The 25672-nt window shown below is 40.3% G+C and overlaps 2 protein-coding genes across 2 annotated transcripts in view; one reads left to right on the top strand and one right to left on the bottom strand.

Moving 5' to 3' along the window:
• Nucleotides 1-21938, top strand: part of LOC134629308 (inactive rhomboid protein 2-like) — a 33090-nt gene extending 11152 nt beyond the window's left edge. Inside the window, exons 2-18 of the mRNA XM_063476546.1 lie at nt 6002-6142; nt 8176-8327; nt 8974-9157; nt 9898-10119; nt 10334-10462; nt 10750-10847; nt 10985-11209; nt 11391-11502; nt 11823-11897; nt 13542-13703; nt 13959-14047; nt 14132-14195; nt 14327-14421; nt 14525-14600; nt 14720-14820; nt 15441-15594; nt 19976-21938. Of these exons, the coding sequence (XP_063332616.1) occupies nt 6020-6142; nt 8176-8327; nt 8974-9157; nt 9898-10119; nt 10334-10462; nt 10750-10847; nt 10985-11209; nt 11391-11502; nt 11823-11897; nt 13542-13703; nt 13959-14047; nt 14132-14195; nt 14327-14421; nt 14525-14600; nt 14720-14820; nt 15441-15594; nt 19976-20407 (2493 nt within the window). The 5' untranslated portion in view covers nt 6002-6019 and the 3' untranslated portion in view covers nt 20408-21938. The remainder of the gene's footprint in view (nt 1-6001; nt 6143-8175; nt 8328-8973; nt 9158-9897; nt 10120-10333; nt 10463-10749; nt 10848-10984; nt 11210-11390; nt 11503-11822; nt 11898-13541; nt 13704-13958; nt 14048-14131; nt 14196-14326; nt 14422-14524; nt 14601-14719; nt 14821-15440; nt 15595-19975) is intronic.
• A 124-nt stretch (nt 21939-22062) lies between these two features.
• On the bottom strand, nt 22063-25546 carry aanat1 (arylalkylamine N-acetyltransferase 1). Its single transcript, XM_063476547.1, has 3 exons — nt 25172-25546; nt 24620-24774; nt 22063-24016 (listed from the first exon to the last, which is right to left on the bottom strand). The coding sequence occupies exons 1-3, from the start codon at nt 25317-25319 to the stop codon at nt 23711-23713; spliced, it is 609 nt and encodes a 202-aa protein (XP_063332617.1). The 5' UTR covers nt 25320-25546; the 3' UTR covers nt 22063-23710.
• Nucleotides 25547-25672: the final 126 nt, after the last annotated feature.

Below are 25672 nucleotides of genomic sequence, written 5' to 3'. Positions count from 1 at the left end.
GACAGATATTGCCTGAGCAGCTAAAATGGCATTCATTAATAATATTTAACCTGACTCTTAACTTCTGTCTTTTGTCCTGTAGTTATTTTTCAGTCCCCTTCTATATTAAAAAAAATGCTCACCTTCCATCCCACCTTCACCTTCACCAGTTATATTAAGGTCTAATTTGTAATCAGAATAACAGACAGAAACTGGATCTTTCGGTTTTCTTATGATGGTCATGATAATAGATGACTCATGCATTTCATTTTCAGTGCAGCGGTGATGACATGAGCTTGTGTGTGTGGCCAGACAGTTCTGTGTTGCAAGAGTCTTTGCATGCATATGTGCCATGGATGTCAACATGAAACCATAGTGAGGTTAATTCAAATGAATATAAATCTAGTACAACATAAATTGGTAGATGATGAATTATATTTTTTATTTATTTAAGTAATAACCAGTATGAAGTATTAGTGTTAGACTGGTCTAAGAGCGAAGTGGCTTAAAATCCCATTGGACGCTTAGGAAACAAATCCTTGGTTTCTGTTTAGTTTTTTTGATTTTGTTTGTTTGTTCTGATCATTGGTGGGGAACTCTGGTTAAATATCAATTTGACTTGCCAGCTATTGCTGATTGGTGACCATTGTTGATCACTGAGATCAGTGGAATCACTAAGTTGCTGTGCAGAGCGAGTGTGGCATAAAATGAAACTCATCATCTTTCCTCATGTGGACCATGAATGAGATAAGTGGGTTTGATCAGTGGTTGTTGATCAATGGTCATGACAATTTGCATATTAATGATCAAGAAACTGACCTCACAGCCTATTGTTTACTCAGTGGGCTACGTTCAGTCATTGTGCAAATGTACTGTTTATAAGGTTGGGGAAACCTGCAGTCAGCTGAGAATGAAAAGGTCACTTGGATGAGTGACAAAATGTTTCTCCCACTGAAAACGCTACGTCCAGATGAAGAGAATCAACCTTTTGGGATTTACTTACCTGGATGATTGGATGCATTAAGATGCTGTGAATGAGGTTTAACAGGTAGTGAGAGTGTGCCTTGTGTGCTTCTGCAGCCCATACATGTTGCTAAAACTAGTCAGTGTAGCAGGAATACGCGGAGGACAGGCCTTCCACTGGGGGAAGAAACTGAACCATGATGACACCCCCTCAGAGGACCACGTGACATCACTCACATGTACATTTATCCCTGCTGGTCAGTGGTCAAGTAGGGAGCAGTTAGGTGAAGCATTGAATTATTAGACCCTAGAGAGGCTAAGACGTGTCAGTACTTTCCATATCATGTGACAAACTGCTGATTATGTCATTGTGGTCATTGTCCTTTCCTCAGCGAATCTACCCCTCCTCCCTCCCCCCCTCCAGCTGTCTTTCTTGTGGTTTATTCTTGTTGTTCTGTGGAAGCAAACAGTTTTATCTTACATCTTACTTGTTTCTTATTCAGTTTCAACCTGAACAGCTGGCTTTTGATTTGTATCACTGTTTCAGTTTTTATAGAAACATATCTGCAACATGAAAGAAGGAATGCACATGGATTTGAAAGGGAGGTTTCTCGGTGCTTTAGAAAATATGCTCTGATGTCATTGCTTCTGGCTGAGGTAAAGGCTTTCACACAGCTAGAGAAGATCATAGGGTTTCATAACGTGACTAAATTAGTTTCATATATGATCTTTTTTTTTTCCTCACATGGTCACATTCATATGACTTTGTTACTGTTCCTGGTGCTCTCTGACAGGCAGTGACCACAGTATGAATGGTGTTAACCAATCTCTTTCTAGTAATACACCAGTTAAAATAAATTATGATAAATCATCAAAAATGGCATATTGGTTGATGTCTCCATAGATAGATCTTCACATTTGACTGTTACTTTCATGCTCATTAACCTTCCTGTTCTATAGGAATAAAGGCAGAATAGAACCAGCTGGCAGCCAGTTGGGTCAAGTCCCCTCGTGTTGTGCTCATTGACAAAGACTCATTCAGACTGATGGCAACATGTTGGCAATCTGTTTGCATTTGCATGAAGTTACAGAAGAACAAACAAGAATGCCTTTTGACATTTTGTTGAACAGGACCCGGACTTGTTTTCTTTGTTTTCCGAATTTCTTAAAAAAAAAAAAGAAAGATTGACCAACTTGAAAAGTTGGATGCCAGGATCCAACATTTCTTAACAATTGGCACGGCTGTGTTATGTTCTGTTATCATAACAGAAGCTAAAATACATTTTTGTTAAATTAGCTTAAAATGATGCATAATTGTAAAATAATGCATGTAGAGTTGCAACATAAAGTGGTAGATAATGCATTATACTTGTATTAGAGTTAGACTAGTCTAAGGCTGAAGCGGCTTAAAGTCCCATTGGATGCTTAGGAAACAAATTGTTGGTTTCTGTTTTGTTTTTTCATTTTGTTTTTTTGTGCGTTTGTTTTTATATCACTATTTTTTTTATATCACAGAGAGACATCATTATAATTGAAGTTCAAGTAAATCTGCTCTCTCTGTGTGAAAGGTCCAAGATTCAAAAAAGTTTGTCAAGTGAGCTTTCAAAATGAGTGTAAAGGGTGAGTGATAGTTTCAGATATAAAAAATACAAATAGAGTAAAAATAAACACAAAAATTAATTGGATAACAGTTATTATTACCTTGGCAGCAAGTAAAGTGTATGTGGGGGGGGAAACATTGCAAAAATTAATACAATTCTTTTGTTTCTATTCTTTATATGTCGCTGTTATCCTTCTACAATCTGTACCCATATTTTTTCTAATATGGACCCTAACAACTGCCTGCATACATGGATAGACCTGGTTGGACCCGAGCACTCCATCCATTAGCTAAATTCGTAGCTATTTCATTATCTGAGTGATTTCCAGCCCCTGCCCACCACTCTACTGAACCAGAGGCTGGATTGCCAGTAACCTCCTCTCTGTCTCTGGAGGGCTGAACCAGGCATTCTGTCTAAGCTTCAAATATTTACCACACCTAATTGAGATCCGTGTTGAAATGTACACTCGTAATAACATAAAGATATTTTAGAAATGGTGTTTTTTTATTTGTATGTGGACAGAGTAAGTGTTACCTACACTATGGTTAGCCCTGCGCAGCCATTCCTCAGCTCTGTAGTGGAAACTAGGGCGAGCTGGTGTCAGGTTTCCGTGTTGCAGCCGTTCCTGTCCCAGACACTCAGGGACTCGCATTGATTTTATAAACCACAACTCCAGGACAGCATTCAGGGCTCTGAACACCATAATGACATAATGGATGTTTTGGCCAAGCCAAGCAAAATGACATTATGTTCAGTGTGGTGTTTTATGTCTGCAATGCCTTGGATTTCTCTGGAAATGCACTGTGTAATGCTATGCGAAACACTCTGAACTCCAGGAATAGACTGGCTGCTTGCTACACCATTAACTGAGATTTGTAAAGACAGGGAGACAAAGATAAGTAAGTTTGACGATATAATTCAGTCCCTGTGTAGACAATAATGAGTTCTATTTCACCAGCTCCGTTCCATCAACTTGCCTAACGAAGTTGTGGATATGTCATTTGTGTCATCCGCGCAATGCATTTCAATAAATACGATTTGTTGTTAGTAAACACTGACAGTGAGACAAAGTGATATTAAAAGGAGTCATCCTGTTGGTCCTTTGAGTATTTTTCTACAGTGTGGTGTGGAGCTTTATTGATATAAGCACATAATCTCCACAGCTTACATCAACAGAAACTGCAAGTAGTCTAAATGGTTGAAGCAGCAGCTCAAAGTGACTTTCACGTTTGTTTTTGTCTGAACTAAACTCAGAAATCAGAAATGATTCACTTTGAGACTGGCAGAAACAGCACTGCATGATCGAAAACTTTATATTGCTATTGCTTGGTCTTAATTCACATTATTTAAGTTGTAAAAAAGCATTAATTGTAGTTTGTTTTGTTTGTTTTTACATATAAAACTGAGATTTTACTAATTGACATTTTAGAACTTGAAAATTAAAGTGCATTGATTTGAAAATATCACTGTGACAAAATTGCAATTGCATTATAAAAATATATATACAGGTATTTGTTTTATTCTTTAATGCATGCATTAGTAGGAGAAGCTTAAGCTATTAGATCACCATTATTACGTTCAATCAATAAAATAAGCTGAGAAAACAATAGCGATTACTCATCACCTCGAATGTATCATGATTAACGGGGACTATTGATCACCGTTATGTGACGTCATTGTTTATCAGCTGCTTTTTCATTCGAAGTCAAAGTGCAGCGTTTGCTGCAGGATCTTTAATTATTTTAGAGTCTCCTTATTGAGCAGAGTGTCACAGTATGACTGATTTTCTTGTGTGGTGGAGCTATCCCTCTAACTCTCTATGGACACTGTTTAAAAATCAATGAGCAGGGCTGCCTGTGGGCTCATAATTACATCATTTTTGCATCACTCAGTTAAAGTATTTCGGTGTTTAATTGTCCAAACTTTTCACTAGTGCTGTATTTCCATTTCTTTGTTTTTTGCATTCAGTTGTTTTTGATAAATAACTCATTCATGATGTTGTATATTTCCAGAAAAGATATAGTATCACATGTATCACCTTCTTACAAAGAGATTTTACTAATAAAATGAATATTTATAACTATAAACTTGAACAAATGTAGTGCTTTATTTGATGTTTTGGCTAAATACATGTAATTGAAACACTCAGGTGATGTATCATTCTGCCCTGTTTTCCTCATCCTTTAAAATTACATAAGTCAGTGACCTGAACACTTTGATGTAAGAGAAGGTTTCTCTTCTTAATGCAGCACAATTTCTATGCAAAGCCTTAAAGAATCACTTAAGAAATTGCCTTGAATCAAAAAGCAAGGAAAGCAAAAGCAAAGAAAGTTGGCAGTGTTTTTTTTTTTTTTTCCCTTTTAGTAGCAGATGGAACTGGAAGGGAGCCAGTTGCTGTTAGAGGCTGATTGTTTGGATAGACTGTAATGGTTTCCTTTTTTCGGTTATTGTTGGCTGTAGGAAGGAAGGCATTAGGTCCACTGCCACAGCAGAGACTTGATATAAATGCAAACAAAAGCATTTCATTTTCTAAAGATGACGTTTTTATTCTCTTTCTTTATGTGTCATTCTTCTTTCTTTTTCTTCTTGACCTTACCTGAATGTATATATTTTTTTATATATATTTGCTCATAAATCCAGTTTAAATTAAGACTCTGCTAGAGAATTCAATATTCTTTTGAGAAATATTTAATATATTTCACTACAACATTTTGTAAGTAAGTGTTAATCACTATATTTATGAACATCTTTCAAGTAACAGTAATACTGAAGCCTACAGTACTGTGCCACACCTAATTATTTTATATTTTACTTCCAAGGAGCCTGACTTTCTAATTATTTTATTTTATTTTTTATTTTTTGAAGTGTTCTCCAGACTTTCTTGAAGTCTTTCAGAGATTTTCTGTGGACATTGGCTGCTTTTACATTCATTGTCAGTCCAGTCTTGTACTATTTTTGGAGCAATCTGGTTTTTTTTTTTTTTTGTATTGCGCTACTTAACACTGACCTATGAATAATTCAAACATAAAAAATGAATATGCAGAGGAGGTAAGGAGAGAGGCTAACCATTAATGTCTGCAGCTATCTGTAAAACATGGTGGATACTCTGGCATGGTTTGGGGCTACATTTCAGCCAGTGGTGTTGTGGATGTTGTCAAAATTGATGGAATTATGAACACCTTCATTTTTTAGCATGACAATGATCCCAAACACACTGCCAATGCAGTAAAAGCACACCTGGACAGCCAAACAGTGGAACAGTATCAGTCATGGATTAGCCTGTCCCAGAGTCCGGACCTCAACGTTTTTGTCTTACACTGTATTTCCATTTATGTTTTAACCTGCCAGTAAATCGCTGCACCTACTGGAGGTTTGATGTATGGAGACTCACCGTAGACATGCATATATGCAGCTTATCAAATAATAATACAAACTTTGTTTTGTCATGATTTTCTCAGCTCCAGCACTCTGACAGGATGGCATCAAACGAAGGGGAGGAGCCTCCTCCGTACCAACGCCGAACAGATAGTCGTTTAAAGAGCAAGAAGCCACCCAGCCTTGTAATAGCCATCCCTCCACCAGAAGCAGTGATGTCCCAGGTAGGCTGGTTGTTTTTTACCTGACCCTGTCCTTCACTGCTTGGTATCATGCAACAGTTATTTAAATGTGTTGTCACATAACACGTAGGGTTGACGTGGACCCTAACTCTGAAAATATAGACGGACTCATGAGCAGGTCTGTGCTTCTGTTGTCTCAGAGGTTTGCTGCTCTCTGTGGATTTAACACAATGAATTCTACAAGATATTAGTACATGCTAAATGAACTATCATGGATGCCTTCCGGTGGCTAGCCACTAAAAAACCAAAGTAAAAGTGTAATTTGCTAAGTGATACTGAAGAGCGTTACTGGCTGAAATCCAAATTGATGACTACTACATCTGAGCTGACGTTGATCACGGACACTACAATCTGTCCTGCACTAGGTTAACATGGTCTACAATACTGCAAACTACCCACAAAGTGTGGTGATTTTCTTATTCGCACAGACTGGCAAACATAATACTGATATACTCTTTATGTTGTCAAAGGGTTTAAAAGGGTTTTTTTCTCTCAATCATACAATTTTAAAATAACTTTTTTTTTCTCCCCAGAAAATTGTGTGAAAATATTTATAAATGTCTTCTCTACTCTACCATTATTTAGCTTTTTTTTTTTCTTGTACTACTACTACTACTAATAGTGGCCTGTCAAGCTCCATACTCTCTCACATCACATGTAATGTAGCGAAATCTAAAAAGTGACCTGTAAAATAACTCATTGTAAATCACTCACTCCTGCGTATAGCACAAAGTTCTTCATTTAAACGAAGATAAGCAAAGATCAGCCCAATGAACACAGAATTAAAACAGAGCCAAAAAAAAGCCTGAGTGTTGTGATTGTTACTGAACAAATTTCTTCAAAGAAAGGCTTTTTATTCATTTTGTGTTAGTCAAGAGTACATTCCTCTCAATCTGCTTCATAAACATGTTCCAAAAAACATGACTGGATATTTTGTGGGTAGCTCACATGGAGGTTCAGATCAATTTTCGGTTTCACTCACTGTGCGATTATAAAAATTAATGGATGGATTAATGGGCTGATGGACTACTTCATAAATGGTTTGTAATAATCATTTGACTCAGGATGCACAGTAGAAGAAAATAAACGATGATGGGCAGTACTTTACTTTTAAGAGGTTACAACACATTAAAGCAGCACAGTGTTCCTCGATGCCTCTGTAATTGCCACTTGCTCTCGCAAGCAGGCTGTTGGCACAACTATCTGGCAGTGTGTGTAGCCCATATATTTGTAACGGCAGGCCTCATGCTAGCAACAGAAACAAAGGCATTTCAGCTACACAAATTAGTTGGTGCTCAGAGTTCAACTGAGCATGTCACATTCAAACTATTCTAACGGGCAAGCAGTGTAATAAACATGTAAATTTGTGCTGTGGCTTTGCACTGCAGGTATTTATGCTACTAGCTTTTCCATTACAAAGACAATTTTAGTTCATTCTAAATTTGGTACTGATTTGCTGCATCATGTGCCATAGTTAATACTTAATCAGGATGTGTGAGGCAGTGTTATTATTCTGAACTAAAACTGAAAACAAAAACTACATATGAAAAGCATTTTAAGTAGAACAATAAAAACTAGATCTTAAGAAAAAATGAATACAGAGGAAGTCTTATACGTTTTTGTCGCTGGAATCAATGTTACCATTGGAGCCTGCTCGACAAGGCTTTGATTCAGAGAGTGTGTGTGTGTGTTTTGGGGGGGTTATTGGAGCTAAAAACAGGGAGTTAATGCCTTTTTAAATTGTTGATGTTAAAAATTGTCACGTGGGGCACAAACATTTTTGGAGCATTGAACTGAATAACGTTTAAGAGCCACTGGTGTAAAAGAGGGCATTTGTCCTCACTCCTCTGGATGGAAATTGAGTATGGCCTAATTATGAAGGTACATGCAACCTGATCGTTTGACAGGCTTTCCCCCTGCACAGGCAATATTATTTAGTTTTTATAGCTTATATATTTTATAGCAGCAAAGATTTCTGATGACAACATTTTCTTCCCTTCCTTTCTTCTGGTCAGCCACCACGACAATCTCTGAAAAAAAACCCAAGTGCTCAAGCGACCGGTTCTGTGTCAGAGAGCGTCGATGGACATAGAGATGGAGAATTTTCAGCAAGAGAAAGACGGGAGAAGTTTAGTAGACAAACATCGCTCTCACAAAGCATCCGAAAGTAAGCTCTGCTGCTGCTTCTGCTGTTGTTTTTGTCTCAGAGTCAAGTGTGACACTTTAAAGACCTACAGTGGATGCATAAGTAGCTTTGGGAGACAGAAAAATAATCGAATGTATGTAAGCGTTCTCCCCTAAAGTGTATTTCAAAGAAGTCTGGGTGTTGTTCCCTGCAGTTCATTCACCTAAAACTATCAAGCACACACAATTCATTCATCAAAAAATCTCCTCTTCATAATCCTAATTCGTAAATTGCAGTCATTTAATTACCCCCATTTATCAACTACATGTCCTAAGAGTCCAGTCACTGAGCATGCAGCAAGCGTCAAGACATTTAATGTTTGGTAATAAAGTGCAGTAATGTCTTTAAGAGCGCACAATACGTGACTTTTAACTTCCCTTATATGAAAGTTACCCAAGCTACATCAGCTTGAACAAAGCTGCATTGTGTAATTTGGTGTCAAAATGTAACTGTTTATTTTTTTCTTTTGTGGTAGTATCTACTCTCTTCACATAAGGTGAAAAACAAGACTCGGATGTTTTGTTTCATTTCTTGTTTATGTAGCTTTTAAAAATAGGTATATGTTAAACATTTCAGGTCATTTTTGTGAATATCTTCTTTTAGCTGAACGATCTTTCTGTCCCTCCAGGAGTACAGCCCAGTGGTTCGGTGTGGGCGAAGACTGTGAGACTAATCAGCAGGTCTGGCACCGGAAGAGCCTGCGCCACTGCAGCCAGCGCTATGGCAAGCTGAAGCCCCAGTACAGAGAGCCCGAGACGGCCACCAGCATCGACCAGAGCCTGGATTCACCAGCTGCCCACAGGATGCCCAGGGTATAATACCGTCATACAAAGACAGCATCACTTAGTGTGTTAACCTACTGTTAGGATGCTACAGTTTTATTTAAATTTCTACCTTATCGATAATTTTAACTTGTGTGCAGAACATCATCCAGGAAACATGATGCACTTTCTGTTTAATATTCTGATACTTTTGTAAGAAAAGAAAAACTTTTTGTACAGAAGGAAACTAAACAGAATGACACACAGCAGGCTCGATGTGTAGTTACTAAGACTTTCCATTTCTAAACTGCCAAGAAGCTCAACTTTTTTCTTTGTTCTCCACCTGCATTTTTTCACTTGATGAAATGGAGAGATTTCTCAAGTATTAAAGTGCTGCATAGTTACAGACGTGGACCATCTGTGCTGCAGACGAATCATGTCTCTCTTTCAGTCTGTGCCAGACAGTTCTGCTCCACTCATCCAATATTTTGTTCATCTTTTTGTTCTCTGTCCTCATCTATACACACACCTACCATCATTCCCTCTTTGTAGACGTACATATATGTAGCACAAACACATAAAGCAGTTCTCTCTCTCCCAATGTCAGCACTGTGAAGTTTGTAAGTTATAAATATGATCTGTCAGATCCTCTCATGCTCACCCACAGAGTGCTTCTTCTTCTTCAACATCGACACAGTAGGAATATGTAAAGATGTTTACCAGTTCAAGTTCACGTGACTGTCACAGTGAAGTATTTTTATCAGGCTGACCCTAATCTCTCTTTCTGCTAGATTGTGGACCCCCTGGCACGAGGGCGAGCCTTCCGCTGCCAGGATGAGTTGGACAGCCGCTCTCCAAGAACACCTCAAACAGCTCAAGGTGCTCCACTCACACCAGGCGTCGCCTCACTTACCTCCTTCACCAGCCAGCGCTCCGGGTACAGTCGCTTCCCCAAACGAAAGCGAGAGTCCGTCGCGCGCATGAGCATCAGAGCTGCGTCCAACCTGTTGAGGGTGGGTGGAAATGAAAAGCAGAGTGGCAAGAGCACTGGTTCGAATCCCGGCCTTTAATGTTTCCTCTGTGTCTGCATGCTTTTTAGCCATCCCTTTGAATAAAATGACAGTAAATGCCAGCATTTATTGTTTTTATCATTATTACCATCATTAAAATCGCTCCTTTTTTATGCACTTGAGGAACCGCATGTCATGTGGCGTGTTTGTTGTTCAGGGTCGCAGCAGCTTGGCAGGCCCACAGGCTGGTCGCAGTTTCCCCAGGAGGAGCTTTGTCAGGCCCAGCTGGATGGACGAGGACACTGTGGATTCTGCAGATGCATCGGAGTCGCTCTTCTTCAGTAAGGTCAGCAGCAGCTCTCGCTACCACCCGTTTGGCACCCGCATCTTTGCAGCAGTTTCTTTCCTTGCTTTTACTCTGTTTGGCAAACTTCGATGTTTTCATTCGATTGTCATTGTTTACCTGCTTCTTCTCTCAGCCTCCATTTTTTTTCTGTGTCTGTATTCTTCTTTGTTTGTCCTCCCGTCTTCCTCACTGTTCGTGTGTCCTGTACAGCAACACATAACATGTGACTACACGTTAATTACTGCCCTCTCTTTTTGTCCTCTGTGTCCTGCATTACCTCTGTACAGGGTGATGTCCGTGATGAGTTATATTCCATGGCCGATGATGTCTTTGAGTCGCCCCCCATGTCTGCCTCTTTTGCTCCCTGCGAGCAACCTTCCAGCCTGTGAGTAAATATAAATACTCAACCAAAGTCTCTGAATTGCACACATTGTGTTTTGTTTTTCTGTTTTGTTTTTTTTCCCTTTTTTTCCTTTTTAACCCTAATTCTTTCTCTGTCTTGCATACCTGTCTTCCTCTCAGTCCCAGTAAGGATTTATCACAGGCTCCCAAAACGCCAACCCTATTCCACGAAATGGCTCAACCTCGTCGCGGACGTCGCATTGCCTCCCAAGTGAAGCACTTTGCGTTTGACAAGCAAAAACGTCAGTATGGTTTGGGAGTTGTGGGGAAATGGCTAAACCGACAGTATCGACGAAGCATTAGCAGCAACGTCCAGAAGCAGCTGGACGACTTCCACAGCCACAGGTTGGGAATGAGTACTGTGCATGTATACAAGTGAATTATTTGCTTGATTTAAATCAAATTAACACAATTCAGAAAGAGAAACGTAATTTGGCTGACAAAGAGCTGAAAGTATTCATTGGTTAGTCTTTGTTTTAGCTGTTACTCGATTCACAGCACTGTTTTGTGGTGTGCATGATTTCAGACCCTACTTTACCTACTGGATTACATTTGTCCACATCGTTATCACATTGCTGGCCTGCTGCACGTATGGGTTTGCCCCTGTTGGGTTTGCACAGCATTCGACAACTGAGCTGGTAAGTATATATCTCACAGATTAATTTGGAGCAATATTTAAAAATAGAAAATGTACTTTTTGACATGACAGGTTTCATATCAGTGTGAACATTGAAGGTTAACATTTTGTAGTGTAACTCAGTATTGAAATTAGAATTCCTTTTTTTGCTCTTTAACACTCAATGTAAATATATTTCCAACTTTTTAGTAGCTGTATTTGTGTCCTAAAACTCACAGAAAGAGATGTGTTTAATAAACAGTGTATTACTGTGCAAGCTAATACTCAGAAGTCTTTGATCAGACTTATTTGTAAACTGTGATGCTCTGCTGCCCTCTGTAGGTGCTGAAGAACAAAGGCATTTATGAGAGTGTTAAGTATGTCCAACAACAGAACTTCTGGATTGGTCCAAGCTCTGTAAGTTTAGCTGTATTATTAATGTGCTTAGAACGGCTTTGGATGTTTGTCTAGATGTGCAAAACCTAAGGAACAGCTCCCAAAAATGGTCGATATGGTAAAATGGACACAGCCAGAATGTATGATACTAGCGCAGCTAAAGGGAACTCGCACTTTGGTGTGAAGTTTAGGTTTGCTGTGTTTTCAAGTGGGACACTTCTGCCCTCCTCCAGTGCATTTACTTTACTTTCTCACTTCATGTTTTATCAGTGATAATTTACTGCATTTATTAAGTTACATACCTAAAAATGTCAATTTATTTTCTGCATTTAAATTGATCATTTCAGTTGTGAGAGTAAATTGTTTAAATGGAGGCTGAGCTGACCGGTTTTAGTAATTTATTAAGAAAAATGAAGGAACTTCTATGTTTGAATGGATGAGCACATACACTATGTTGCCAAAAGTATCCACTCGTCTGACTTCACACCCATATGAACTTGGGTTGAGATTAAGACAGTCATTCTCTTTACACTAGCTCATCCATGCCTTTATGGACCTTTCTTAGTAATGACATTGACAATAACATTATCATCCTTCCAGCAGACAAGGATAAGTGCACGGTTTTGCTAAACCAGAAAGACTATCATGAGAAAATTTTGTCACTGCTCAGTGACAAAAATACTTACAAGCCCCTGAAACGAGACCCAGGAAGTGGTTACAGGAAGAGGGTGATAGATTGTCTGATGCAGTTAGAACGAGACAATGGTATTGACGGGACCTCATACCACAGGTTTTACCCAGGCGAATCTACACCAAGTCTGTATGGTTTACCCAAGATAAATAAACAGGGTTTACCTTTAAGACTAATTGTCTGTATGATCAGCTCGGTCACCTGTAACATCTCAAAGTTTCTGGCTTCGATCTCCTCAACCCGCTGGTAGGCAGCTCTGAACACCACATCCAGAACACCTTGGATTTTGTTGAGAAAGTGAGAGATGTCATTATGGAGGTTTGAGTCAAGGAGGCCATTTACGTAAAAAGGGAAAGACCATCTCTGAATCGAGGAGGGGGCCTAAGGGTACATCTTTCACCATCTTACAATGCTGTGATTGCAGCCATTTCCCAACTTTCTGTGAATGGTACTCATGGCCTTTGATCAGTGGTCCTTTATCAATGATCAGTGGTCCTTTATCAATGATCAGTGGTCTTTGATCAATGATCAGTGGTCTTTGATCAACAGGATTTGATCAGTGGTTGTTGATCAATGGTCATGACAATTTACATATTAATGATCAAGGAACTGACCTCACAGCCCATTGTTCCCTCAGTGGTGCTAGTTTCAGTCATTGTGCAAATTTACTGTTTATAAGGTTGAGGGAACCTGCAGTCAGCTGAGACTGAAAAAGTCACTTGGGATGAGTGACGAAACGTCTCCCCCACTAAAAACGCTACGTCCAGATGAACAGAATAAACCTTTGGGCTTGAATTCAATGTTGAATTCAAGCCCAACATCAACATTTGGATACAGGAGTAAATACTTTTGGGAAAATAGTGTATTTAAAAGATAGACAGACACCAGTTTATTTCTTTATCATCTTAATCTGTGTTTAGCATGTGTGTTACCATATTTTTTTAATCTTTAAAATCATTTCCTTCAATTTTTAGGAAGACCTCATCCACCTGGGGGCAAAATTCTCCCCCTGCATCCGTCGGGATGCACAAATTGTCAGCCTGATCAAGAAGGCCAGAGAGCTTGAGAAAGATTCTGGCTGCTGCGTTCAGAATGACAACTCTGGATGTGTGCAGACCCTCAGCTCCGACTGCTCTGTACGTGATAATGTACACATACCTGTGCACATGAGTTTATAATCTTTAAGCATATAATCACTTAAACACTCGTGCTAATTATTCACAGCGTCTTTGCTGTGCTCTTGAACTTTTCCCCTTTAGATGCAGATTTTGGGTGTGCAGTAAAAAAGAAACATAATCTGTTTTTCATTTCTTTGCTGTGCTTGGTAAATGAGAAAGAAAACTGTGTCTTAAATATTTATAATAATATAAATATATAATAACTTCATGCAGGAGACGCTGGCCACCTTTATTAAATGGGACAATGAACAAATGGAAAACATCAGTAGGTCCTCCGGTTCTGTCTGTCACCAGGACCCCAGGTGAGGATATGAAGCTTAATTAAAGTGTGTCATTAAACGCTCAGCAGCGTTTGACCACTTTGATGCTTTTCTTGTTGTGAACAGAATATGTGAGGAGCCTGCCTCTGCAGAGCCTCATTTATGGAAGGATGACATCACCACGTGGCCGGTGAGGGGCCACCGCTGCCTCGTTCATTCTTCAAATTTCTGTTGCTACTCTGTGTTCACTGAAGCACATTTTATATTAATTTTACCTTTTTTTTTTTTTTTTTTTCTTGGTTTTACCTGTGCTGCCGTCAGATCTGTACATATCCAAAGAAGTGGAGTCACACAGGCTACAGACACATGGACTGTAACATCAAAGGACGGCCCTGCTGCATAGGAACTAAGGGCAGGTGTGAAACATGTGTTTGCTAAAGTGCTTTGCTACTCTGAGGTCATCTGTTTAAAAAAAAAAAAAAAAAAAAAGATTTTATTTATTTATGTATTTATTTGTAGATGTGAAATCGCAACAAGAGAGTATTGCACTTTCATGCATGGTTACTTCCACGAGGAAGCCACCCTCTGCTCACAGGTATTGTGTGTGCATGATGATGAGTGTGTGTGTGTGTGTGTGTGTGTGTGTGTGTGTGTGTGTGTGTGTGTGTGTGTCTTTTTCTTTAGTATGTTTCTGACCGCAGTGTTGTTATACAGGTCCACTGTCTGGATGATGTGTGCGGCTTGCTGCCCTTCCTTAATCCTGACGTTCCCGATCAGGTCTACCGTCTCTGGCTCTCTCTCTTCCTACATGCTGGGTATGCACTTCCCTCTGCAGCAACGTCCTAAGACAAAGATTTATTTTTCCTGTGGTCATGTTTTATGGCTATGTTGCACAGATCTTTTAATTTCTGACACATGTATCTATGAATGAGCTATTTCAGCTGAGTGTAGCATTGATGATATATTATGAGACTGTGTAATATGCCATGACCAAAGCCTTTTACACAGTCAATGAACTGTTTCATTAATTTGCTATGAGTGATTACTTATTGCGGTTTCACTGTGTCAGCATCCTTGAGGATTCAAAACTAATGAAACATTTCTAAATGAGGACCCAGTGCTCGTGAGAAGTTCGCTCACATGAGAACTGTAATACTAATACCAGGCAGGCACAAGGGATTTCCCTCAGATGTAACCCTTTAAAAGCAGGCGAGCAAACAAGCCAAAGGAGCTTAATGGAAAAAAAAAAATCCTAAATGCATATTTGTGATAATGCAGTGGTGGAAAGGAGTTTTAGTTACCAGTGATAACCTTTGTTCGTGTGTGTGTGTGTGTGTGTGTGTGTGTGTGTGTGTGTGTGTGTGTGTGTGTGTGTGTGTGTGTGTGTGTGTGTGTGTGTGTGTGTGTGTGTGTGTGTGTGTGTGTGTGTGTGTAGGCTTTTACACTGCGTGGTGTCCGTAGTGTTCCAGATGACCATACTGAGGGACCTGGAGAAGCTGGCAGGTTGGCTTCGCATCTCCATCATTTACATGTTGAGTGGCATCACTGGTAACCTCGCCTCTGCCCTCTTCCTGCCGTACAGAGCCGAGGTGAGTTCGTCACATATATGTAAATACACATTAATACACTTTTTTTCTCTGAAAGTTCCAAGACACACCGGATGTGAAGTTTTGTGCACTTAAGCTTTTTAATTTGTCTGAAAGTTTATGTTAAACCTTCAGTTAAGTGTCCTTGGTAAGTGAATATTCCAGTCATATCCGCTATAAGGAAACTCTGTTTAATCTGTTAAGTCTGTATATGTGGGGCACTTGGGGCTCAGGAGCAAATCACCCACTAAATAGAAGGTCTGGTTCGATCCAGCCCACATGCTGAAGAAAGGAAAAAACAGCTTTTCACACACTTTGTTCTAAACACCAACATATCTGAGTTGCAGTGACTTTTGACAGGATTGGATTGGATGTACTTCTGTTGATTAAGCACTCACACTTGATACACACAGGTACTTTCACACAGTCAAATTTCTGCGATGTAAAATCAGATATTGTATATACTTATGTGCTTTCTTCCTCATTTACCCCCCAAATTATCTAAAGAGAGAAACCGTCATGCTGTTGCACTTCATGTATTTCTCGCTACACTATAATCTGTGAGTTCAGGTCTAAATGTCACCTGTGTGAGCTTCAGCTCTCGTTAGTTTTGTGTTACATTCTTATTTGAATTGCAGTTTCTGTGCCTGCTGTCTAAACTCTGTGGCTTAGCTCAGCTTAGTTGAGTTCACTCACTGGACGAGGGTTTCTCCTGCTGGGGATTATTGGAGCAGAATTGACCGTCTCAGTCTAGAGGTTTAGAGGGGTGCAGGAAACACTTGTGGTATTAACTGTGGAAGTGCCTGGAGAAACTGAACTTGGGTTAACAGCACATGAGACGACTTTACTGCGAAAGCAGCAGCACCACCAAACTGGGCGTAAAGCACGAACCAGACAATCCAAGAAAGACGTGTCACAGTGCTCCCAACATTTCAGTGACAAGTAACAGCACAGCAACCAGCAGGGTAGTCAGTTATGACTGTGCAGGGATAAAGAAAGAAAGGTGACCCATTATTCACAGAGTTACGTTGCATATAACCGTGGTAGATGCCATCCACAGCATACTGCTGGATGTGCTGATGGAAAGTTGAGGCAATCCTCACACAAGATCAAGTGTGAGATAGAAAATAGTTGCTGAATCAGCTGCAGCTACATGCTATGTTAACTGATGTCTATATGTTGTTTTAAAATGCCTTTGTTGTCTGCCTTATTCTTTGTGTAAAAAAAAAAAAAAAAAAAAAAAAAAAAACTCACCAAAAAATATTAGATTAGATCAGCCGATGTGGTTGAATTTCATACACGTAAATATTTACAAGGAGGAAAGCAGATCTCGCCTGAAACAACGGAGCCTTTGTCTTTTTTAAAGAGTAACACTACTTTAAGTGATTTCTTGTCATTTTTGCAAAAAAAAAAACCCCCAACAACAAACTAATAAACGTTTGGGGGGGGGGGGGGGACTTTCTACCAGCTAGCCTGCTTTCTTCTGAATGGATCTATATAGTCCAGTTTCCCCTTTAAGAGATTAGCCTAATGCCATTGTGCGGGTTAACAAAGGCCACTGCTGTGGTACTTAGTGAATGGGATTTCATGTTTTTCCTTTTAAACAAAGACGATTGTTGCAGAGACCAGACCTGGTCCACACGTTTCTGAACAGGTCCATCCTAATACATACACACACACACACACACACACACACACACACACACACACATATATGAAACAGTTCCTCACTGATAGAGGGGACAGTTTTAATGTATAAAGAGACCAACATGTAACACATTTACGTACACGATGGCTTGATTTTATAAGTGAGCTCCAGTTGTTTTTACCTGATAATTACTGTAGTTCTAAATATCAGTGACCAGCTCACATGTCTTCACGCACCAGGAATAACCAGAGGAAGCACATGCAGTGAGGCCACTTAAGGAGGCGATTTAAGTGGATTATCCCTTTACTGTTGAATTAAGGAGCCCCTGTGGCTTTAGCAAAAATGGCTCAAACAGCAGCTGTGACTGGAAATAATAGTTTTCACAAGTAAAGGAGCTCTACGGATTTGTGAATGAACAACTTTAGTTTCAGTTTATTAAGCTCTGCAGAGAGACGAGCAAACATGAATACTTATTATTTGATAATGTCAGTCAAACGTCTCTTTGCTAACCACCAGTGCAGGGTACGCTAAATGTAAAAGTGCTGCATACAACATAAAGTATGCTGACCATACCTTCCTCCTCCTTTCACATTTACAACCACAACATTTTTTTTTTCTTAGGAGCCAGAAAACATCTTCAAGCAGTTTAAGTTACATTAAAAGGCTTTGATATACTTCAGTAGGTGCACCTGCTCAGGTTGGAATGCTTTAAAAAATCAGTTCTCGACCCGCCTTTCATGTTTTGGGGTTTGGTGTCTTTAAAACGGATAACTTTTTAAAACTGTTTTTATTGCTTTTACAGTAACAAATAGAGTCAGCTTGACTAATATTATGTCCACTGTTTATATATTATCTTGAGTTTTTGTTTCAGTTTTAAACTTTTGTTTGGCTCCGTTTTAGGTGCTTCCTGTCCTGCTGCTTAACAGTATAGAAGTAATTCACTGTGGAGTTATTACAACGCATTTACCTGCCTTCAGTTAGATTAAAGCTGTTCACACTCAGACTTTAATAGACTTGACATTTTAGAATTAATTAAATCCTGACACTGTGAGCATGTGAAACCTAAAAGCTTTAAACCACGGGAAAAACAATCCAAACAGTGCAAAAGTCAGCGTGTTGACAGTGAGACGTCGGTGAGTTTTCTTCTTTATCTTGGTATTTGAGTGAAAGAATTTGAAGAGTGGTTTCTGGAGAAATATAAAGGGATACCTGGAGATTATATACGTTACTTTCAAGGAGGAACTAGAGAGGAGTGTCTGTCTGTCAAAACACTTCCTAATATAATTCACTAAATTATTTGTACAAAAACATTTAGGTGATTATGAGAGAGTCATACGGGAACACACAAAGCTTCTGATTCAGTTTGAGAGCAGTGAGCAGGTTAATTCTGAATGAGGGGTTTGTATCAGTCACTTTGACTCTGACTGTTTGTGTCAAATGAATGTAGAAACCAGAACAGTACGAGTTTAAAATTCACGGCAGCTCGTTTTTCTTAAAGGAGCAAAAAATAGGATTTTAATCTGAACCTGAAATAAGGGAAGTGGGATATCTGTGAGCACATTCCCGACTTCAGATTGGCACATCCTCACTTCGGTTAACTAAGACATCCTCTCAGTTCCTGTCCCAGCCCCGGTGTTGTCGGTCTTAACCAATGGCGAGTGACGACGACTCGTGTGAGGAGCGTGTCAGCCTGCGTGCGTGGGGCGTGTGGGTGGAGTGCCGTGCACTTTTTTCCTTTTTTTAAAAAATGTTTGTGGGTGTTTAATGTCTTTGCCGATTAGCCATCTGCCTCTCACCAGGCCAAGCTTTGACGTCACCTTAATCTGCTCACCTTTACTGCGTGACCCTGGGCTCATACTGCACATCTTCCCCAGAACTGGATCTTTAACATAAGATAATCTGTGCACAACTAAACCTGCATTACAGTTAGAAAGCTTCAGTATGGATGCACTGAGAGTCGCTTAGAAACTTCTCTGAACCTCTGTCTGCTTTGCTTTAAAGAATAATTTATGAGAGATGCTGGTGAGTTTTTATCCTTACCTTACTTACAGTAACTACAGTTTACACTGCATTAAGCCTCTTAGTGTTACTCATAATGAGTCGATTTAAATAATTGTTACTTAAAATACTATCCTGGTACGTGCTGCCAGGATTCGGTAATCAGGTTAAATCTTTGCTGCTCTGGGCCTAAACGGCGCGTCTGCCTGGTCTGTCTTTCAGCGAGCTAACTGGTTGTTACACTTTATTTACTGTTGTTAAATCACTGATTAATTCAGAGACCTGCTTCACATTTAAAAAAACACACAGTTCACTTTAATGGTTTCCTCTGCAAATAACACAGTTCGACAAATCATCTTATTAAATTGTGTTTTATTTAAAAAAATAATAATAATAAAATGTTACAGTTCTGACAACTCCTAAAAAGTTGTTCCAGGAGTTGTCCCCCCTCTCCCACCCACCACCACCACCACTATTACCACCATGTGTGAGCCTGTGTAATGTGCCAATTAAGTGGAGCAGTTAGAGTCACCCTGACATCCTGTTTGCCCCCTAACAGGATGGCTGCCTTTGATTTCCAGGACACACTAAAAGCGCCTGATGCTTATCATGCGTTGGTCCAGTGCTGAGTCAGGCGTTTAGGTTTTCTGTGCACACTGTGTGAAGCAGCGTGCATGCTGGAGGAATCCTTTTTAGTTCCTGTGTAACTTGTTTTTTTTTCTCTCTCTCTCCTGACAGGTGGGTCCAGCGGGGTCTCAGTTTGGGCTCCTCGCTTGCCTCTTTGTTGAGCTGTTTCAGGGTTGGCAGATGCTGGAGAAGCCCTGGAATGCCTTTTCTAAACTGTCATGCATCGTGCTCTTCCTCTTCCTGTGCGGCCTTCTGCCGTGGATCGACAACATCGCCCACATCTTCGGTTTCCTCAGCGGCCTGCTGCTCTCGTTTGCCTTCTTGCCCTACGTCACCTTCGGGACATTCGACAAGTACCGGAAACGTATCCTCATCGCCGTCTCGTTATTGGCCTACGTTGGACTGTTCGCTTCCCTCATCGTTTGGTTTTATATTCGCCGAATTAACTTGCACTGGCTGGAGCATCTGACCTGCTTACCGTTCACAAACAAGTTTTGTGAAAAATACGACATAGACCACGACATCGAGCATGTGGTAAACTAGTCTGGAGGCCACAGATGACATCTAAATTATCAAACTGCCTGTGCTGCCGGCCTACTAGCAATGATGTGATCAATCATCTGGGTGGCCACTTTTAAATCTCTCAATCTTTTTTTATTATTGTTTTCTACTCAAACTCCATGCAACCAGAGCTGGATCACTTCCTCCTCAAAAGTTAGCTGACTTTCCTCCTTCCATAAAACATATCCAGTCCTTTTTTAGTCCTCTGTGTCTGGTACGACCTGCAATGTTAATTTGCTAACTGATGAACATAAAAAAGGAAAAGGCACTCAGGACATTAAAACTGCAAAGAGCTGATGGATCCAAAAGATCTACATAGTGAGAGACTCCTTCAGTTTATATGAAGAGTCGTGTTGAAGTAAAGAAGCCGAGTCAAAGAAGGAGGAGGTTTGAACGACTCTGTCTGACAGTCGTTTCCCTTTAACTCTGTGGACGACAATACCACAGCGGGTCATCGAGCATCTTGTAGCCCAATTCAGATGCTTCCTTGTTTTCGGTAACACTGGATTAACACTACAGACGCCGTCTGCTGCTGTATTTCTTTTGTTTTTGTATTTGCCCATTGCGTGTATGCACTTGGCATGTCGATAGTCTCCGGAGCAGTGAAATGTTATGCTAAAGTTAATGATGTGATCCAAGTACTAACAGCAGTTAAGGCACGTTTCAGTCTACAGCACCTAGTTGCCTTAAACAGAGGCGTTTTACAAAGATGCCTCGCTGTACCTTTGAATACTGCTTGTAATCAACTTTGTAAATAATGACAGACGTTTTTTTTGATCCTCAGCTACCAAAGCAAGTTGTCATGCTGCTTTTATGAGCTCGTGTATGCATGATCTTTTTACAGCCACTTCTCCGTATGCCAATGCCACGAACAAATTTTTACTTGAGCTCTACTTTTTAATCACTATTTGATCGTATTTGTCTGGTAACACAGTGGTGCCTAAACTGTTTGGTTTTTTTTTTCCTTTTTGTTTTTGTTTTTAAATTTAATCTGTGAAAAAAAAAAAATGGACACAAGAAAACAGTATTTATTTAGCAATGATCTCACGGGCTGCTTTTCTCAGATCAAATTAAGATTTGTACTACATTTCCAACTCTGTGAAACAGTCAGACTTACGGGATCTCCTCCATGTTTCGCCCAGGTACTGAAACGTTGGTGAAATGCACCGTAAAATGCGTCGCCCTCTCCATTTTCACTCGGTAATGTTCTGAAATGATTTCAAACCTGGACAAACTTCTCTGCAGACATGCAACTGATGGCAGATTTGGAAACGACATGTTTCAGAGGCCCGACAGCCTGAAGTGAAACTGATTGCCCATCACGGGTGTCGTTGTTGTTCGGGGTTCTTGTTTGAGTTGACCCCGACTGTTAGAACCACAATATTGACCGTTGTGTGGAGGATTATGTGAGTTTAGTTACTGAGCGATTATGAGATTACGTGAGTTAGTCTATAGGACTGACTGACGGATAATCCTGCGTTTAAGACGACACAAAAACATCCAGAGTAGGTCTCTTGTTGGATGCTTCAGATGTTTTGAGTTTTGCGTCACTGTTTTTTGCATTGCTGGAGCCACAGGACTCATACAGACGTGCCCTCGTGCATTTGACGGGTAAAGTGTGAACAAAGACATCCACCTTTCTTTTTTTCTTCTTCTCCTTCTTCTTTTAAGGAAACCTTTACTGTGCCTTTTGACATGTGTGCATGTGAATGTTTAACATGAAACACAACAAGCCACTTCCACCATCATGTCTGTATGCAGCAGCTGTACAGCCAGCTGCATGTGCATCGGGACCAAATAATGTCACCTTTTTCCCCCCCCCTATTTATTGGAACAAAAGGGGAATGCTAAAATTAATTAGAGGAGATGTTCACGGTACTGTTATATGTGAAATTATGTGTATTGAAGCAGCCATGTGAAAATACATTACACTGTCAACAATACGTTTGTGAGTAGTTTGATTTCATGTTTTCCCAAACCTGACTGTACTTACTCCCCAGCAATACACCCATCATATGATGAACTGCTGTAGATGTATGTGGAGAAAAGGAAGACTTATAGAGATTACTTGATTTTTTTATTTTTATTTATATATTAGTGCAGGGGGACAGTATTGGCCTGGCAAAGACTCCAATCCGGCCTGCAGGACAGCTTTGGAAAATATGAAGGAGAGTGTACATTTTTGGACCTTTTTTTTTAACTGTAATTTTTATACATTTTACATCTTTTTCTACTGATAGAATCCCCCACAGCCATTTATACTACAACTAAGTAATAGATTAACAATTAAATAAGAAAAACTTCCTGTTGTTTAAGATATCACAGGGATTAAATGTGTAGTTAAGTATCTTTTCACTGACAGAAAGTGGAGTTTCAGTCGTCACTTGGTTGTATATGGCCTTTGTTGTAAAATGAGTTTGACATTTATTGAAGGCTGAAAGCTTCAGAGATGTTTCCTCAGCTGCTGTTTTCTTCGGTCAAGAACAAACTTTAAATGTCAGTTTTTCAGACACTCTGGTCCTCAGCAAGCCCAGAAAAATGTAAAAATGAACATCCCCCTTCCATGTTCAGCAGTAATTAAAAATGTAAATAACATATGAAGACAGAGAGGTTAGAAAATAAAACTTTTATTAGAACAAAACAGTGTAAAAATGAGTTTGTCTTGATTTAAGACTCCGAGGCAAAAATGGTGGCTGTCTACAAGAAAAAGTTGACAAGACCATAAAGAAGACAGACTTTTAAAGTGCCACACGTCCGATTTATAAACGGTCAGTCACGGGATCACTGAAGTCTTAATATAAATTAAATGTTAGTATTTAGCCTTGCTGATATCCCTCCTTTGTCATTTTAACTGTACAGCTGTTACATATTATTGGAGAATTACTAAAGGAGTTAGTTTTATTTAAACTTTAAAAAAAGAAGAAAAGAAATAAAGAAGGCAGCAGTTCTCTGTTGGACACAATTAATAAATGTCCAGCGTTTATCAAAATAAAGATTTGGGATTTTGGTTTTTGTGTAACAAACTCACTAAAATGCAAATCAAAGCTTACTTTCAGGACACTTTCGCAAACCGCTGCTGTCGACATCTCTCTGTTTTTGGCTCTGTGTAGACTCCGGGTCAGAATTCACACCTGCCTTCCTGCCAAACAAACAGGCTTCACTCATAGACAGCGATGATCACAAACACTCACTGCACCGCTCATCACGTGACCCCTGTTCCCAGTTTCTCAGGGGTCTTCACCTCCATTCACAGCTATAGAGAATCCACATCGAGTCTCTGTGTCTTCAGCAGCCACTGTTGCGCCGCATGAAGGCGTGGCCCCTCACGGGGTAGAACATCTCTGTGAAGTTAAGGGGTCCCACTGTGATGTTGCTGGGGCCTAGCACTTTAAAGCCTGACTTCTGGTAGAAGGGGACCAGGAAGTCCTCACACATGAGCACGGCACGGCGGACGTAGGGCAGGCAGCGGAGGTACTGCAGGTAACGCCACATCAGGATGGAGCCTTTTCCCTGCTGGCGGAAGGTCCGGTGGACGGCCAGGACGTGGATGTGAACGGTGGTCCCGTGAGGCTTGTGGAGCGTAAGGGCGTCCTGGAGAGGAAGAGGAGAGCTGTCAGAAGAAGTAAAACATCCTGCTGGGTACCCACAGAAATATTTAAAGCTTAAAAGACCCCCAAAAGCCATCTTTAACAATTAAAGCTAAATGAAGTGCTCAAGTTTAAATGACTCTGGTTTCATTAAAAATAATTTGATATTGGAGTTAAAATGACTTCAGCAGGATTCATCATCATAACTTTTAGTTGAAAGAATGAAAAGTAAATATGAGACTTAAAAGATGGTGAATAAACTCTTGAATGATAATGATGATTGTATTTGGGATTAAAAGCTGCAGTTTGTCATATTATTAACTGTGTCATCAAGAATAAATTTAAGATCTGATTTTTGTCTGAAATTGTTTCTGCTTTGTGGAAACTTAAAACTCGTACAGCTGCAGGCTTAAAAGAAATTGTCAGGCAGCTTCCATGATTATTGTTGTTCTCTCTTCGGTTGGCATTAAAGTCGTATGTCGGCAAGATTTGTCACCATCCGATGAATTTTATGCACTTGAAGCACCTCTCTTAATTTGTGTTGAATCTTTGCTCGACTCTCAACCTGAGATAAATCACTGTCCAGGTGTCTTCCGCTCCGTCTTACCGTGGTAAGCCTCTCCTGGTCCCACAGTGAGCCGATGATAAAAGCCACCAGCCGTCCCTCCTCGAACCAGCCAAGAGACAGCTCAGGACACAGAGTAAGGAAGTGACGCACCTCGTCCAGGTGGAGAGGACACTCACCGGAGACAGAGATGAAAGCTGTGTGAGGAGGAGGAGGAGGAGGAGGAAGAAGATAAGGGTCACGGTTGTCACAATCAGACAGTTTTACTAGTTGTGCAGGATGTTAAAGAAGCTGAGCGTGATGTTCCCTAAATGTACTGACTGCCAAGCACAAGGAAAGTGTACAGGGCAGTTAACTGAAGAGAATCTACTCGTGAATAAAATCAGTAATGGCTCAGGTTTGTAGAGAGCTTTCTATTCAGTCGGAGAACATAAATAAAATCTGTGTTATTAGCTGAGAATCTCTCTCCGCAGTTTTCTTAAAAGACGCTTCGCGTGCGTAAATCTGCATAAATACGCGCGTCCTCTGAAGAAATTCATGCAGTTATTTAAAAGCACCGTTGCTCTGTAACGTAAGTTCAACGAGTCTGCTTACCTTCTCTTTCAATCTCGAACACACTGATGGCATCTTCCGGGCTGAGTGAGCGAAACTCGCTGGCCGGCAGCGTGTGGCGGCGGCCCTGAGGCACCGGAGAGCGCATGTGGAGAGGCTTCAGGAAAGGCACTGCGCTCACCACAGACATAGTCCTGATTATTCCCAGAAAGTTTCGCAGGAAAGCTAAGAGTGCTGCGCTGACAATTTCCTGTCTGACTTCGTGTCAGTCTCTTTTTAAACAACGAGATGAAACTTGTCTGGGTGTCCGTGATCCGCGCGTAACGGTACAGTGAGAGCTGGCGCAGACTGAACAGAGAGTGGAGCGCTTCCAGTATTTATACCGTTTGTAATCCTGAAGTGAGCTGTATGGATAAACCCTTTACTCCCCGTGAGTAAACTGAACCATAAACATATTTACAGGAGGGATAAGCGTCGTGCCTCCATCAGACCAACCGATTTGGATTTGCTGAGTTCCCACACCAACCTCGTGTCAGCCTGCTT

Source organism: Pelmatolapia mariae, linkage group LG6 (assembly GCF_036321145.2).
Source record: "Pelmatolapia mariae isolate MD_Pm_ZW linkage group LG6, Pm_UMD_F_2, whole genome shotgun sequence".
NCBI classification, from domain to species: Eukaryota; Metazoa; Chordata; class Actinopteri; order Cichliformes; family Cichlidae; genus Pelmatolapia; species Pelmatolapia mariae.
The sequence above is the reverse complement of the archived record's forward strand: the minus strand, read 5'-3'. Positions and strand labels throughout refer to the sequence as shown.

Coding starts and splice junctions, on each gene's coding strand:
- aanat1 (XM_063476547.1), bottom strand. CDS start 25,319: ATGTCTGTGGTGAGCGCAGTGCCTTTCCTGAAGCCTCTCCACATGCGC. Junction 24,775..25,171: donor GTTCGAGATTGAAAGAGAAG/GTAAGCAGACTC, acceptor CTCCTCACACAG/CTTTCATCTCTGTCTCCGGT. Junction 24,017..24,619: donor ACCAGGAGAGGCTTACCACG/GTAAGACGGAGC, acceptor CTTCCTCTCCAG/GACGCCCTTACGCTCCACAA.